Below are 14,258 nucleotides of genomic sequence, written 5' to 3'. Positions count from 1 at the left end.
TCTGTTGTAATATCTCCAGTGGGCACAGTAATATTTGTTTCTTGTAGGCTCAGTGAAAACACAGGTCCCCTGTGTCTCTTCTTGTACCAGTAGAGGGGTCAGTGGTGGGCATGGACATGGCCAATAGGTCCTTCCCCTCTGTGCCAATTGTTTCCTGATTTACTTCTTGGAGGGTATGATACACACTGGATAGGGTGGTCCACCAGCACAAGGAAGAACACGTGAACAAGGCCTTCACCCTTATAATCTTTTAAATTCAATGGGAAAGAAAACAAACCTCTACAACCTCCCAGGCAATCAGCAACAGTCCTGAAGATCCTAACATGGTGAGAATAAGCAAGGGCAGGAGTTGATGGGAAGGCCAGAGTCCCTAATACTCAAAAAGTCCCTTTGTCTCAGGCACAGTCAGCTGATTAATAAGCAGTGCTCTTTAGGATGGAGGGCTGGGTGTGCCAGGAAAGCCATTGTCCCCATGCCAGCACCCACACCCCCAAGCATCAGACTGGTAGAAGAGAGGGAGGTGGGGGAGGAGAAGGAGTCCAGGGGAGAAAAGAAGAGTTGGGGTGGGTAGGAGCACCCTGGAGAATGAGGCTTTGAGAGCAACACCACAACAGAGTGGCCCAACACACCCACTTGTAATCCAGAAAAGAAGAGGAATTGAAAACAGGGCCTTGGTCTTTTCTTGCAGGTTGTGACACATTTGATCAGGAAATCAGGGTAGTGGCAATACAGAAATGGGGTCATACTGGTTTTCTGGTCACACTGACTTGGCTACCGCCTGGTACAAGCTTGTCCAACCAGGGATCCATGAGACCTCACTTCCTGAACCAGGAGGCTCTGGCCTAGTCCTGCAGTACAGGATCGGCAGCAGGGGGAGCTGTGTGAATCTACTCTGTTCACTGGGAACCCACCAGCTAGAGGTGGGCATGGAGCTTAACCCTGCAAAACCAATGATGGAGACAGAGTGCAGGGCCAATGCCTCTGGGCTCACACCTAAAGAATAGATAAAGGGGTACCAAGCACTGACGTCACAAATATTGAGAAGCAGCATCAGGTGCCATTCAGGAGAAACATTCTGGTACCAGGTGCTAAGGTCCAATCCTTAAATCAAAGCATTGCCTCATAAAGTGACAGTCAGTATTATTAACTCCACTGAGACTTTTACTAAAGTAAGTTATGAAATATCTTTCTAGGTAATGCTTTCTTATCCTGACTCCATTGTCAGTGGGCATGACTATAATGAAGTGGTGTTCCTCTTCAAATAATATTTCAGGAGACTGACTGCTTTCTAAATTGTTCCCAAGTAAGCACCTAAAGTCAGTCTGCCTGGGTCAGGTCATGGTTCTGCCACCTCTTGGCAATATGGCCTAATAAACATGTTATTTAATCATGTCCAGCTTCAATGTTCTCTCATAGGTCAAAGGGGGATGATGGTGTTGCCTTCATGATGCACAGAAAATGCTGGGCTCAGTGTAGTACATGCTGTATATGGACCCTCAATGTTGGTTCATGTTATTGTTATTATTTTAGTATTTTGGATATGATGACTGCTTTTGTTTTGATTTCCACCAGACTTGGGGGTACCTTGAAGGGGCAACACCCTAGCCAGACCCAGTCAGTACCTGGCTGATGGAGTAGGCAGAGTCACCAAGGCAGTCCAGAATCCCCTTCCTCAGGGAGTTTGTTTCAGTTTTCTTTGTCACCTTCCTTACTTATTCTGGGGCACAGGATATCCTGCCCTTGAGATACATGGAGGTCAGGATCGAGGGGTCCTCCTGTGAGCTTCCCCAGGTGGTAAGGCCCTTGAGTTCCTGGCTGTGGGCCTTAGGACTTAGACTCAACCTTTTGTGGTATTCTGATCTCATCAAGAAACCCAGCTTGTGGGAGACTAGGTCAATGTTCTCCTGCCCTCGCTAAGAAAGAAGATTTACCACTGGATAGTCCAATTAATTAGCTATCATCAATTCCTCCATGGGGAGGCCCCTCTTCCTCCTCTCTGCCATTCTCAATTCCTATCCCATCTTTAAAGGTACAATTGGGACATGAGGTGAAGGTGAAGCTATATGTTCTTGCTGTGTCCTCTCTCTCCAGCAAATCCTGAGTTCAAGGACAGCTGGTACCTCATCTGTCCCCCACTCCTGGCCATCCAGCCTAGAACAGAGCCAGCACTGCAAATTCAGTCAGTACCTGACTCATGGGCAAGGCAGTCACCAAGGCAGCCCAGAGTCCTCCTCAAGGGTACTTCCTGGGGACTGCCACAGCTTTGTTGTTCCCCTAGGAGCTCTCTGCCCCTGAAAGAAACCCAAAGGCTCTGCCTGCCCAGCCCTCCACTGCAGCCAAGCTGAGGGGCTTTTCTACCTGGTCTGTGTTTGGGGTGTGAGAGATGTCATTCATACTTCTGCTCTGGGCGTGACCTAGGAGAAAAGGAAAAGAAAGTCATTAGAGGAAGCTAGGATCTTGCAGGTCCTTTTTCCTACTCCTTCCTTTCCCATGTTTATAAAAGAAATAAGAACTCCTCCCCTTGATCCTGAAGCCCCCTTAAGCTAATATCCTTTCACTCTATTTCCCTTCAATGGTGACTTTCTTGAAAGAATAACTAGACTCCTGGTTCCTCTTCTTCCTTCTCACTTCTGAATCTACTTCACTCTGGTCTCCACCTCTTGGCTTCAACTTCTTGGACTTAACTAAGATGTCTGTTCCAGATGTGAGAAGGTACAGAGATGCAGTTTTAGATGAGGAGCCAGATGTCACTAAGCTTAAAATATGTCAATCAGAGAGACTCGTTTCACCTCCATCCTCCATGACCCATGACAGTGTTTGGAGAGGGGCTGAAAGAGGGAAGGGAGATGGGCTTCCAACAGTTGAAGTATTGTCTGAACTGCCAAGAGTTCCTTCCTCTGGGATTCAGTTTTCATTTCCCACAAGCAGCCAATCCAGTGGACCCTCTCAGATCTAGAATTTCTTGATTTTGGCCTATGATCACTTCTTGCTTCCAGAACATTGTTCTCTTGTTTCCATCCCAGGATCCTCTCCTTCTTGACTTGCCTCGGGGTCTTGTCTTGTCAAGAGGCCCTCAGAGGCCTCACCTCTCCCTCCCTGGCCAATCATATTCACTGCTGGTGTTCCTACTGCAAATATGGCCTGATGATACTGAGGATGGATCTCCAGTCCCTTCTTTTCTGAACTCCAGACTCACTAGAGCAGCCTCATCTGACACCTCAAACTCAACTCATTATCTCCCACCAAACTATTCTCCCCACAGGCTCAATTCCACTTAATGCCTCCTCCCTCTCGCCTACCGGTCACTCAGAGAGGAACCTAGGAGCCAGCTGTGGCTATTCCCTCTTCTTCCTCTCCTACTCTCACAGGTGGTTATATGCCACATTGGTCCGTTCCTCTGTATTCCTGAATGCCGGCTCAGTCTCTTGCTTTCAGTCTTGCCCATTTCTTGTTTATTCTTCTCAGATAAAAATCTGATTATGGCCTGCTCCTGCTTTGAGCTTTGTAGTGGTCCCCATTACCCTCAGAATGATGTCTGGGTACTTTTTCTGGGCACACAAGGCCCTGTTTGATTTGACACTCTCTTCCTCTAACCCTTATGCACCTGGTGAACTGAACCAGTGTTCTTTCCCTTGATAGCTCCTTCCCTTTGCCTGCTGTTTGTGTCTGTTTTAGAACAGCCTCTTCCTCCCCCTTGTTTCTGGAAACCTGTTTATCTCCAAGACTCAGCTGTGTGTTCCCTCCTCACTGAGGTTTCTCCATTGTGGTCCATTCAGTGGGTGATCATGGGGTAGGGTGCACACCTTGACTATGACACAGTTCACATAAACCTGTAGTCACTTACTCATGCCTCTTGTTGGGGTTCCCACCAGGAAGCAGGGAGGCATGGCATTCCCATGATAATGAAGGGAAGGTCTGCCCAATCCCCATTCTGTGTACTGACCCACTGTCCCCTAGCAGCCCTATGTGGAATAACAGGGTAGGAGACTTGGGACTCAGGCATTGGTACAAAGAAAAAATGAGCTTTCAGTAGTAGAGGCCATGGGCAGAGGCACATGGTCCCCAAGTCATTCCTCCAACCTGGTCAGTGGCACAGTCTTGGGCTGCACCTGTTCAAATGTCAGAATTTTAGTAAAAGTAGTTGAAGGAAAATATTCCACATTGCTTTTTGTTTTCCTCTTCATTTTCTAAGTTCTCTCTTTCCTCATAGCTCACCTGATCATCACCTGTCAGTGACCTTTTACCTCACAAGCCCCCTAATCCATTCCTAGCAAATAAAAGGCAACAACTCTGCTCACATTTCTTTTTCCTGTTGGAAAGATTGTCATCAGGGATGGAAATACTGTCTAATTGACCTTCGGGGAAAGGATCTCACCTGTTTTTAATTCCATTTCTAGGAAGACTTTTCACCAGAAAACAAGGCAAGTCATCGTTTTGATGAAAACAAGGTTTAGACTAAGAGAAACATGCCTAGAACACAGGGTTGGTATCAGTTATGCCAGGGATTGACTTTGAGCTCCATTGTTCAGAGGAATTATTTGGAATAATATAGGAGTCAATCAGACCCTCAGAACAACCCAAATTAGAGTAAAAGTTCAATTTCTCCTGGTACATGTTCTGAGAATTCTAGATAGATCCTGTCCTCCATCTCCTCCATCTATGAAAACATGGACATTCCATAGCTGTCATGATCAGAACGAAGCTGTCACTGAGTGGTAGAGGATACACTCACGCAGATGTCCATAATTTGCGCTCTGCCTCATCCTCAGGTCCTCAGTGGAGCGATGTAGACTTGAGCCAGCTGCAGGGCTCCGGGCAGGACTGCGATCTGGGGCAAGAAGAAGACATTTGGTTCTGGAAGGCTTGCACAGTGCAGCCTTTCGAATTAGCAGGCTATCCCTGTACAGTTACTTCAACTAAATAAAGCTTGCTGCACAAGTGTGTCCTTTTCCTTTCCAGAAGTCAGTTAATGGTCTGAACAAGATTACAGAGGAAATATTTGCACTGTTGAAAGTGATAGACAATTGATTAAACTGGTGCCAGGTATAGTAGACTACCTGGATTCTTGCCTGAGTTCACCGCTTACTGGCTGTGTGACCTATGGCAAGTTATCTAAACTCTCTGCCTCAGGCAGTTCATCTGGGGATGAAAACAGCACCTATGCTACAGGTCATTGTGAGAATGGAATGAGTTCACAGAGGAGGAAGCACTCCCAACACTGCCTGGAACATGGAAAGTGCTGAGTATGTAGCTGCTGTTATACTGATATGCTAAACACTTTCCTGATTTTACATAATTCATTTAAGAGATTCTTTAAGAATTTGCTGTCTTTTTCTTTTCTTTCTTTCTTTCTTTCTTTTTTTTTGGGGTGCTGGGAGTTGAACCCAGGAGTCTTATATCATTGAGCCACTTCCCCTGCTCTCCTTTATTTTGGGACAGGGTCTTGCTAGGTTGCTGAGGGTCTCAGCAAATTTTTGAGGCTGGCCTCAAAGTTGCAGTCCTTCTGCTTCAGTCTCCTGAGTTGCAGAGATTACAGGTGTGCACCACAGCACCCAGTCCTGAAGGGTTTTTTTTTTTTAAGTTCTTTTTTTTTTTATTGATTGTTCAAAACATTACAGAGCTCAAGACATATCATCTTTCATACATTCGACTCAATTGGGTTTTGAACTCCCCAAATACATAATACAGACTCACTTCTGTTACATACTCACATTTTTACATAATGGCATATTAGTGACTGTTGTATTCTGCTACCTTTCCTATCCCCTACTATCCCCCCTCCCCTCCCCTCCCCTCCCATCTTCCCTCTCTACCTCCTCTGCTGTTGTTCAATTCTCTCCCCTTTTTTACCCCCACCCCCTTGCCCCTCATAACCTCTTATAATTTTGTGTATCACTGAAGGTCTCCTACCATTTCCATATGTTTTCCCTTCTCTCTTCCTTTCTCTCCGCCCATTCGTCTTAGTTTACTGGTAGTCTTTTCCTCATGCTCTTCCTTCCTGTTCTATTCTTAGTGGCTCTCTTTATATCAAAGAAGACATTTGACATTTGTTTTTTAGGGCTTGGCTAGCTTCACTTAGCATAATCTGCTCTAATGCCATCCATTTCCCTGAAAATTCTATGATTTTGTCGTTTCTTAGTGCTGCATAATACTCCATTGTGTATAGCTGCCACAATTTTTTTATCCACTCATCTATTGAAGGGCATCTAGGTTGGTTCCACAGTCTAGCTATTGTGAATTGTGCTGCTATAATCATTGATGTGGCCGTATCCGTATAGTGTGCTCTTTTAAGGTCCTCAGGGAATAGTCCAAGAAGGGCAATAGCTGGGTCAAATGGTGGATCCATTCCCAGCTTTCCCAGGAATCCCTGAAGGGTTTTTATTAGCAACTTTATCAATTTTGTTCTGGTTCCTGCATTTATCTGACAGGTTCAGGAGGGTCAGTGTCTCTGGGCATCTCTACTGAGATACTGAACAGAGGGCTGGAGATAGACAATCCTCTTTCCCAGGCCTGAGGCTCTGCTAATCAGAATGATACCAGCTGCCAGGCATGTAAGTTCTGGAACTTTTGAGGCGAACCCAGCCACTTCTAACAAACCCCCAAGTGTGACATTTCCTGCTAAGGCTCTTAGCTCCTCTTGGGAGCTCAGTGGGAAACTCTCAGGTCCTTTCCTAAACAAGCCATCCTACCAGCATTCCTCAGTACTGTGTGCATGGGAGGATCTCCTGGGCACTTTTCTAACATTCTTCTCTCCCCCAAGCCATGCTCCAGACCAACTGAATCCAGCTCTCCAGGCCAGGGACCAGGCATTAGGACAAGATCCAACATCCCAAGTGATTGTAGTATGCAAAATAGGCTGAGAACCAACTCTCTTCCTAGGAATTGCTCTGCTCTGGTGATAAAGACACATTAGGGTGCAACTGGAGTCCTCAGAAGCCTACCAGAGAAGGAAGATGAGGGATCCCCAACAGCAGAATTTCTCCAGATCATGAAGGCAGATATTCCCAGTCACCAAGGTGGGCTCACCTGGGCACTGGGGCCTGATACTGTCCTCATATACCCAATGGCTAGCAGTGGAGAGCCCAACTTACTTGAGGTGGAGGAGACTGACTTTCCAATGTCCACTAAGGAACGGTGGATGGGCTTCTTGGTTTGGTGACGATGCTTCCTCAGGAGGACATAACTGACCCTTTCCCGAAGCTCTGGTCGCAGGAGCCCATCCTCAATCTGCTTCTCAATGACATCATCTGAGTGGGAAACGAACATGCCTGGTCCATATGGGACAGAATGGACCCAAGGTGGGGCTCTTCAATTTCACCTGTTATTAGTGGGACTGAAAGTGAGCTAAAGGTGACAGGGGATGTGGAAATTGTCCCAGCCTTGACACTAACTGTGGAAACCTGGGCACATCACAAACAGTCTCTTCATGTACAAGAGTATGTGCTTGTCTCTGTGTTTATGCATGTGTATTTAGAAGCACCTATCTTTCTGTCAGTGTTATTAAAATCCCATGAAATAGAATATATGGAAGTGTCCCAGGAAGCACAAAGTACTGTTATTAAATAGTTTTAGTCCTAAAATGGATTTTTAAAGAAAAGCATTTTGGGCAAAATACTTCTGGCAAAATCAAATGTGCTAGAGCAAAACACATAGACATTTTAGGGAGGATAAGGCAAGCCACTTCTTCCTTCTAACACTCCACTAAGTGGCAGCTAATTTCCTACAGATGAACAATGATCCATTTTACTCTGAAAAGAAACAGGTTGTCATGGCCATACTTGTCTGACCATGGTCGGAGTACTCTCTCTTATTTTGCTGCATTCCTGGACAGCATTTCAGAGGATGATTTTTTCCTCCCCGAGGGAGCTATACATGGAGCTGAAACTTGGAGGAGCTAGGATGCTGATTGGGGAACATCACCAGCCAAAGCTGGTCTCTGCAGAATCAGGCAGGTGTCAGGGATGAGCCAGTCCACAAGACTTGCAGATGGGCACAAGGCAGGGAGAGCTGCCCTGGTTTTCAGGGACCCCAGGAGAGATGTTGTGGCGGCCCCCACCTCACCTATGATCTGTGGTAAGGAGACACTGTCCAGATCCAGCAGCACTGTCCCCGTCTGCAGGCAGGTACGGAGCTCGAAGAGGCTGTGCAGGGACAGCGTGGACACATGGGGCTTGCTCCAGCGTTCGCCTCCTTCCTCGACCTTTTCTTCAAACTTTATCCACCTGGAAGGGGTAAGGATGGGGCTCAGCATGGCCAGTCCCTCAGGAGGAGGCCCCACCTGGGTATCCCCAGGAGTATGTAGATCTGTGGGCCCATGTTGTTGGGAGCACTGGCTCTAAACTCATGAACGGAGGCTCTCTTGGGGATCCCTTCACTATCCCCACACCTCCTGGTGCTATCATGCTAAGGAGAAGGTTGCATCCAGAGAATGACCTTGAATAAGCTTGAGGAATCTTTTGGGGTAATGAAAGTGTTTTAAAAATTGAAATATGGTGATGACTGCACAACTCTACATTAACTAAAACTTATTTACCTATACACTTAAAATTTGATACATTTAGGTTATTCTACAACAATATTGTTCATTTTGTTTGTTTTTTAAGTCTCAACTGGAACCTGTTTTACCCTAGGCAGGTCAGTGTGGTGTTCTGGGAGAAGGAAATTGTTCCTTGACAAAAGTATTTCCTTCTGGGTTCTGCTGCAGAGTCTGAGGTTTCCAGGCTTTTTCATTCTGGATTTTGGCTCTGAAAGTTCAGATTAAAGTCCAAATGTCACTCAAACTAAAAAGTTTTTTCTCAGCAAAAGAAACAATAAGAGAGGTAAATAGGGAGCCTACATCCTGGGAACATATCTTTACTCCTCACACTTCAGATAGAGCCCTAATATCCAGAGTATACAAGGAACTCAAAAAATTAGACAAAAAGACAACAAATAACCCAATCAACAAATGGGCCAAGGACCTGAACAGACACTTCTCAGAGGAGGACATACAATCAATCAATAAGTACATGAAAAAATGCTCAACATCGCTAGCAGTCAGAGAAATGCAAATCAAAACCACCCTAAGATACCATCTCACTCCAGTAAGAATGGCAGCCATTATGAAGTCAAATAACAACAAGTGTTGGCGAGGATGTGGGGAAAAGGGAACACTGGTTCATTGTTGGTGGGACTGCAAATTGGTGCAGCCAATTTGGAAAGCAGTATGGAGATTTCTTGGAAAGCTGGGAATGGAACCACCATTTGACCCAGCTATTCCCCTTCTCGGTCTATTCCCCAAAGACCTAATAAGAGCATGCTACAGGGACACTGCTACATCGATGTTCATAGCAGCACAATTCACGATAGCAAGATTGTGGAACCAACCTAGATGCCCTTCAATAGATGAATGGATAAAAAAATGTGGCATTTATACACAATGGAGTATTACTCTGCATTAAGAAACGACAAAATTATAGTATTCGGAAGGAAATGGATGGCATTAGAGCAGATTATGCTAAGTGAAGCTAGCCAATCCTTAAAAAACAAATGCCAAATGACTTCTTTGATATAAGGGGAGTAACTAAGGACAGAGTAGGGACGAAGAGCAGGAGAAGAAGATCAACATTAATAGGGATGAGAGGGGGGAGGGAAAGGGAGAGAGAAGGGAAATTGCATGGAAAGGGATGGTGAGCCTCAGGGTTATACAAAATTACATACAAGAGGAAGTGAGGGGTAAGGAAAGAATAATACAAGTGGAAGAAGTGTTTTACAGTAGAGGGGGTTGAGAGAGAAGAGGGGAGGGGAGGGGAGGGGAGGGGGGATAGTAGAGAATAGGATAGAGAGTAGAATTCATCAGACACTAGAATGGCAATATGTAAATCAATGGAAATGTAATTGATGTAACTGATGTGATTCAACAATCTGTATACGGGGTAAAAATGGGAGTTCATAACCCTTTTGAATCAAACTGTGAAATATATCAAATTAGATGTAATGTTTTGAACGACCAACAATAAAAAAAAAAAGTCCAAATGTCACTTGGAGAAGGAAATAACTTTAACCAGGAATGCGTGCTTCCATGAAGACTGGAAATCACAAGTTTCATGGAGATGGTGGAGTGGGAAGACCCTGGAGAGCAGGTAGAGGCAGCATCACATCCTGTCCTTCCCCATCAGAGGGCAGCTCTGGACAGCCTAGAGAACTGCCAAGGGATCCAGGTGTCCAGGCTACAGACTCCAATTAGCAGAAGATTCTATCTGCCCCAACTGAAATCTCAAAGGAGTATTTTTGGACCTTAACTATCTAGTTCTGAAGTTACTCAGAAAAAGTAAATGCCTGGGGAGGGTTGGGGAAAGTTTTAAAAAGACAAGAAATGGGGATGGGACATACCTTAGCAGATACAAAAACTTGCTGGTGAAAAGCATAAGTAACTAAACAATGTGATCCTAGGCCAAATATAGAAAAAGGGACGAAAGGAACAGTCTAGAAACAGAACTTGGGTTTAGATGAAGGAGTTGTTTAAAAGTTGACCAGCCTGGAAATAAAAAAAATAATAAATCTCTCCTTTTCACTGAACAAAATAAAATTCTTCATTAATATTAAAATATAGAAATAAATCTATAAGCAAAAACGTAGATGTACAAGAAGAGAGGGTTAGGAGAGCATTATATTCTTGGTAGATATTGTGGAAAAGACATTCTAAACAAGATATAAAACCAAAAAGGAAAAATATTGATAGATTTGATTACATAAAAATAAAATAAATACAACCAAACTTCAGTATAAAAAAATAAGCAAGTTTGAAGAAAAATAATGCCCTGGGGAAAACATTTGTGTCAAACAGAACATCAAAAGACAATACCTAGAGGATGGGATTGTGGCTCAGTGGTAGAGTGCTCGCCTAGCATGCATGAGACACTGGGTTTGATCCTCAACACCACATAAAAATAAAATAAAGATATAGTATCCACCTAAAACTAAAAAATAAATATTAAAAAAAGACAATATCTAGTAGAGCATGGTGGCTCATGCCTGTAATCCCAGCAGCTCAGGATGCTGAGACAGGAGGGTTGTGAGTCCAAAGCCAAGCCTCAGCAACTGTGAGGCACTAAGCAACCCTGTCTCTCATAAAAATACAAAATAGGCCTGGGATGTAGCTCAGTGGTTGAGCGCCCCTGAGTTCAATCTCCAGTATCAAAAAAAAAAAAAGACAATATCTATAATAGAGATCCTTCAAATTAATAAGAAAAACACAAATTATTCAATAAAAGAAGGTGACCAAGAAACAAATGAAAAGATGCTCAACTTCACTAGTAATCAAGAGCTTCTACATTATTACAAATGAACTAACATTCTTTCATTTCTCATAAGAAGTAAAACAGAGAGAGTTTTTTTTAATATTTATTTTTCAGTTCTTGGCGGACACAACATCTTTGTTTGTGGTGCTGAGGGTCGAACCCGGGCCGCACGCATGCCAGGTGAATGCGCTACCGCTTGAGCCACATCCCCAGCCCTGGACAACTTCTTATGTTGGTGAACATATGAGGACAGGGCCACTCATGTGCTGCAGGGGTAATGGCACAGCCTTTTTATTTTATTTTATTTTATTTTATTGTGCTGGGGATCGTGTTCAGCACCTCACACTAACTGGGGTACATCCCCAGCCCCTGGCATGGTCTTCTTGATGTGGGAATCTTCTTTCCACTTTGTGTGCATGCCTTTTGACCCATCGGTTCTGATTCCAGGAGATTATCACAGGACTTCAATTGCACATCTATGCCCAGTAATATGCACAACTTTATCTGTTAGGAAGAAAATACTGGAAAAAACCTCTCTGCCCACCAGAACTTCAACTATTTGCATTGTGTTAGGCATATACCAAACATTAGCTCTACACACACACACACACACACACACACACACACACACCAGTTTTTCAGCAGAAGCATGGTTCCATCAATTCAACACATCCATACTGCAGAATGCCTTCCAGAGGTAAATAAAAATCATGAGAGTGAATTATACATACTGATAGATGGGACATATCCACCCCATTTTATGAAAAAGAAACACACACACACACACACACACACACACACACACACACACACACACGTCTGAAAATGCCTAACAAAAAAATTTTTGAAGGATCTATTACCCGTAGTTACTTTTGAGCAAGGGAGTAGGCCTTTGAGGGGGCAGGATTTAAGTTAATTTGATTCTATCTGGCAATTAGTGTAGTAAGAGGCCAGTCTGTGGAGCACCACTACCAGGTTTTAATCCCAGCTCCATCAATTCCTAGAGTGGACCTTGGGTGAATTCCTTAATCTCTTATCACCTTTGTTTTCTTCAGGAATAATCATGTACAGCAATCAGTGAAGTGCCAGCACATAAAATACACTCTGATAGTATTAGTTAATAAGTTAAAAATACAGAATTGTGATTTCAAAAACAATAAAAAAGAAGAAAGTAAAATCATTCAAAGTGTTTCCAACCAGATGACATCATGGATGATATTTCTGACCACCATTCTAAAATCTTTACATTAACTAACTTTCATTAATGGCATCACAAGGGCCATAGGGCATAGAAATTAGTGAGCATTCTTTCATGTCCATAAATATACACATCATTTTAGAGTCTTTTAAAATGTTCATGAGCCCTTACATTTCATTAAAGTCTCTCAGATTCTATAATTTGCATTCTTTTTTTCTTTTGTTTGTTACTTGAAAAACTACACATTTGTATTCTTTCATTTACAGTTGAACATCTTTTCCTTAGATTTCCTCTTCACATAATTGTATGTCCTTTGCATTATCAGTATTTAATTCTTAATTGAATACAAATTATTTGAGACAAGTGAACCAGGAAGCTGGCAAGCCTTGGGAGAATTAGACACAAGATGGTAAGATTTGATAGGAGGAGGCCTGAAATGTGAACACCTAAAACAGGGACTGGAGACAGAGTTCCTTGGAGACTTCCAATTTGCAGCTGAGTTTTCTCATTGGAAAATCCATTTTGGCAACATCATTTAAATTATGTTAGATCCAAGTTTGTATAACATCAAAAAGTTTTATTTTGTATGAAGAGTTTTCAAGGAAGAGATCAGTAGACAAATCCAAATGTTTCAGTTGAGGGGATGCTCAACCTTTCTCCTATTCAGATTGGCCCCAAATTTGCTCAAAAATACACGAACATTTGGTAATACTCCTAGTACTTAGGTATGTAATAAATTTTGTATGTTCTTTCTGCTGTTAAAAAATATACAAGAGGGGCTGAAGATGTGGCTCAAGCGGTAGCACACTCGCCTGGCATGCGTGCGGCTGGGGTTCGATCCTCAGCACCACATACCAACAAAGATGTTGTGTCCGCCGAGAACTAAGAAATGAATAAAAAAAAAATTCTCTCTCTCTCTCTCTCTCTCTCTCTCTCTCTCTCTCTCTCTCAAAAAAAAAATATATATATATACAAGATAGCCAGTGTGGTGGGGCACAGCTGTAACCCCAGCAACTTGGGAGGCTGAGGCACAGAAGGATTGTGAGTTCAAAGCCAGCCTCAGTAGATTAGCAAGGCACTTAGCAACTCAGTGAGACTCTGCTTCTAAATAAAATATAAAAAAGGCTGGAGACTTGGCTCAGTGGTTAAGGGTCCCTAGGTTTGATCCCTGGTACAAAAAAAAAAAATTACACAAGATAAATTATACTGTCAGCTTGTTGCCAAAGATGCTTCTGCTACTACTCTACAGCCTTACCCCATCTACCAACTCCAGGGTGTTATGTGGCTCAGTTGGATTTGTTGCTGTCTATACTATCTCACAAATTTCCTATGCTGGACATCCTTAGTATCTCTCCCCTAACATCCATGCTTCGACTTTCTGCCTGTGCAAACTCAACTTCATCTGTAAGGAGTGGGTAAGAGCACACCATCTCTTTGAGGCCCCTTCTATTAACTCCAGATAGCAAAGATGAGGTACCTTCTCTGCTTCCCAGAACTTCAACTATTTGTATTATTACCATACATTAACTCCATGCACACAGAGACAAGGGCACCAACCCACCTGAGCACAATCTGCTGAAAAACAGTTACCTGTCTCCATGGTCAAGGTATTGCCAGAATCCTACTACCAGAATCCTAAAAACTGGATTTTTAAAAATTCCAGGATACTAGAGAACTTCACCAGGACAACATTTCAGACCCTAAAATAACAATTAATGTAGTCAATACTGCTTTCAGTTTTGGTATTTAACAAATACCAAATAGATATGAAGCCTCTTGAG

At 43.4% G+C, this 14,258-nt stretch overlaps 1 protein-coding gene across 6 annotated transcripts in view; it reads right to left on the bottom strand.

Annotated features, from left to right (window-relative positions):
• Positions 1 to 14,258, bottom strand: part of Slc4a5 (solute carrier family 4 member 5) — a 101,477-nt gene that overhangs the window by 41,809 nt on the left and 45,410 nt on the right. For all 6 annotated transcript variants that reach the window (XM_021729130.3, XM_021729131.3, XM_021729133.3 and 3 more), the window contains 4 exons: positions 8,062 to 8,222; positions 7,092 to 7,247; positions 4,733 to 4,828; positions 2,359 to 2,414 (listed from right to left, as the gene is read on the bottom strand). In XM_021729130.3, the coding sequence (XP_021584805.1) occupies positions 2,359 to 2,414; positions 4,733 to 4,828; positions 7,092 to 7,247; positions 8,062 to 8,222 (469 nt within the window). The remainder of the gene's footprint in view (positions 1 to 2,358; positions 2,415 to 4,732; positions 4,829 to 7,091; positions 7,248 to 8,061; positions 8,223 to 14,258) is intronic.

Source organism: Ictidomys tridecemlineatus, chromosome 12, assembly GCF_052094955.1.
Source record: "Ictidomys tridecemlineatus isolate mIctTri1 chromosome 12, mIctTri1.hap1, whole genome shotgun sequence".
NCBI lineage: Eukaryota > Metazoa > Chordata > Mammalia > Rodentia > Sciuridae > Ictidomys > Ictidomys tridecemlineatus.
Note: the sequence above shows the minus strand (reverse complement) of the source record. Positions and strands in the feature narration are given on the sequence as shown.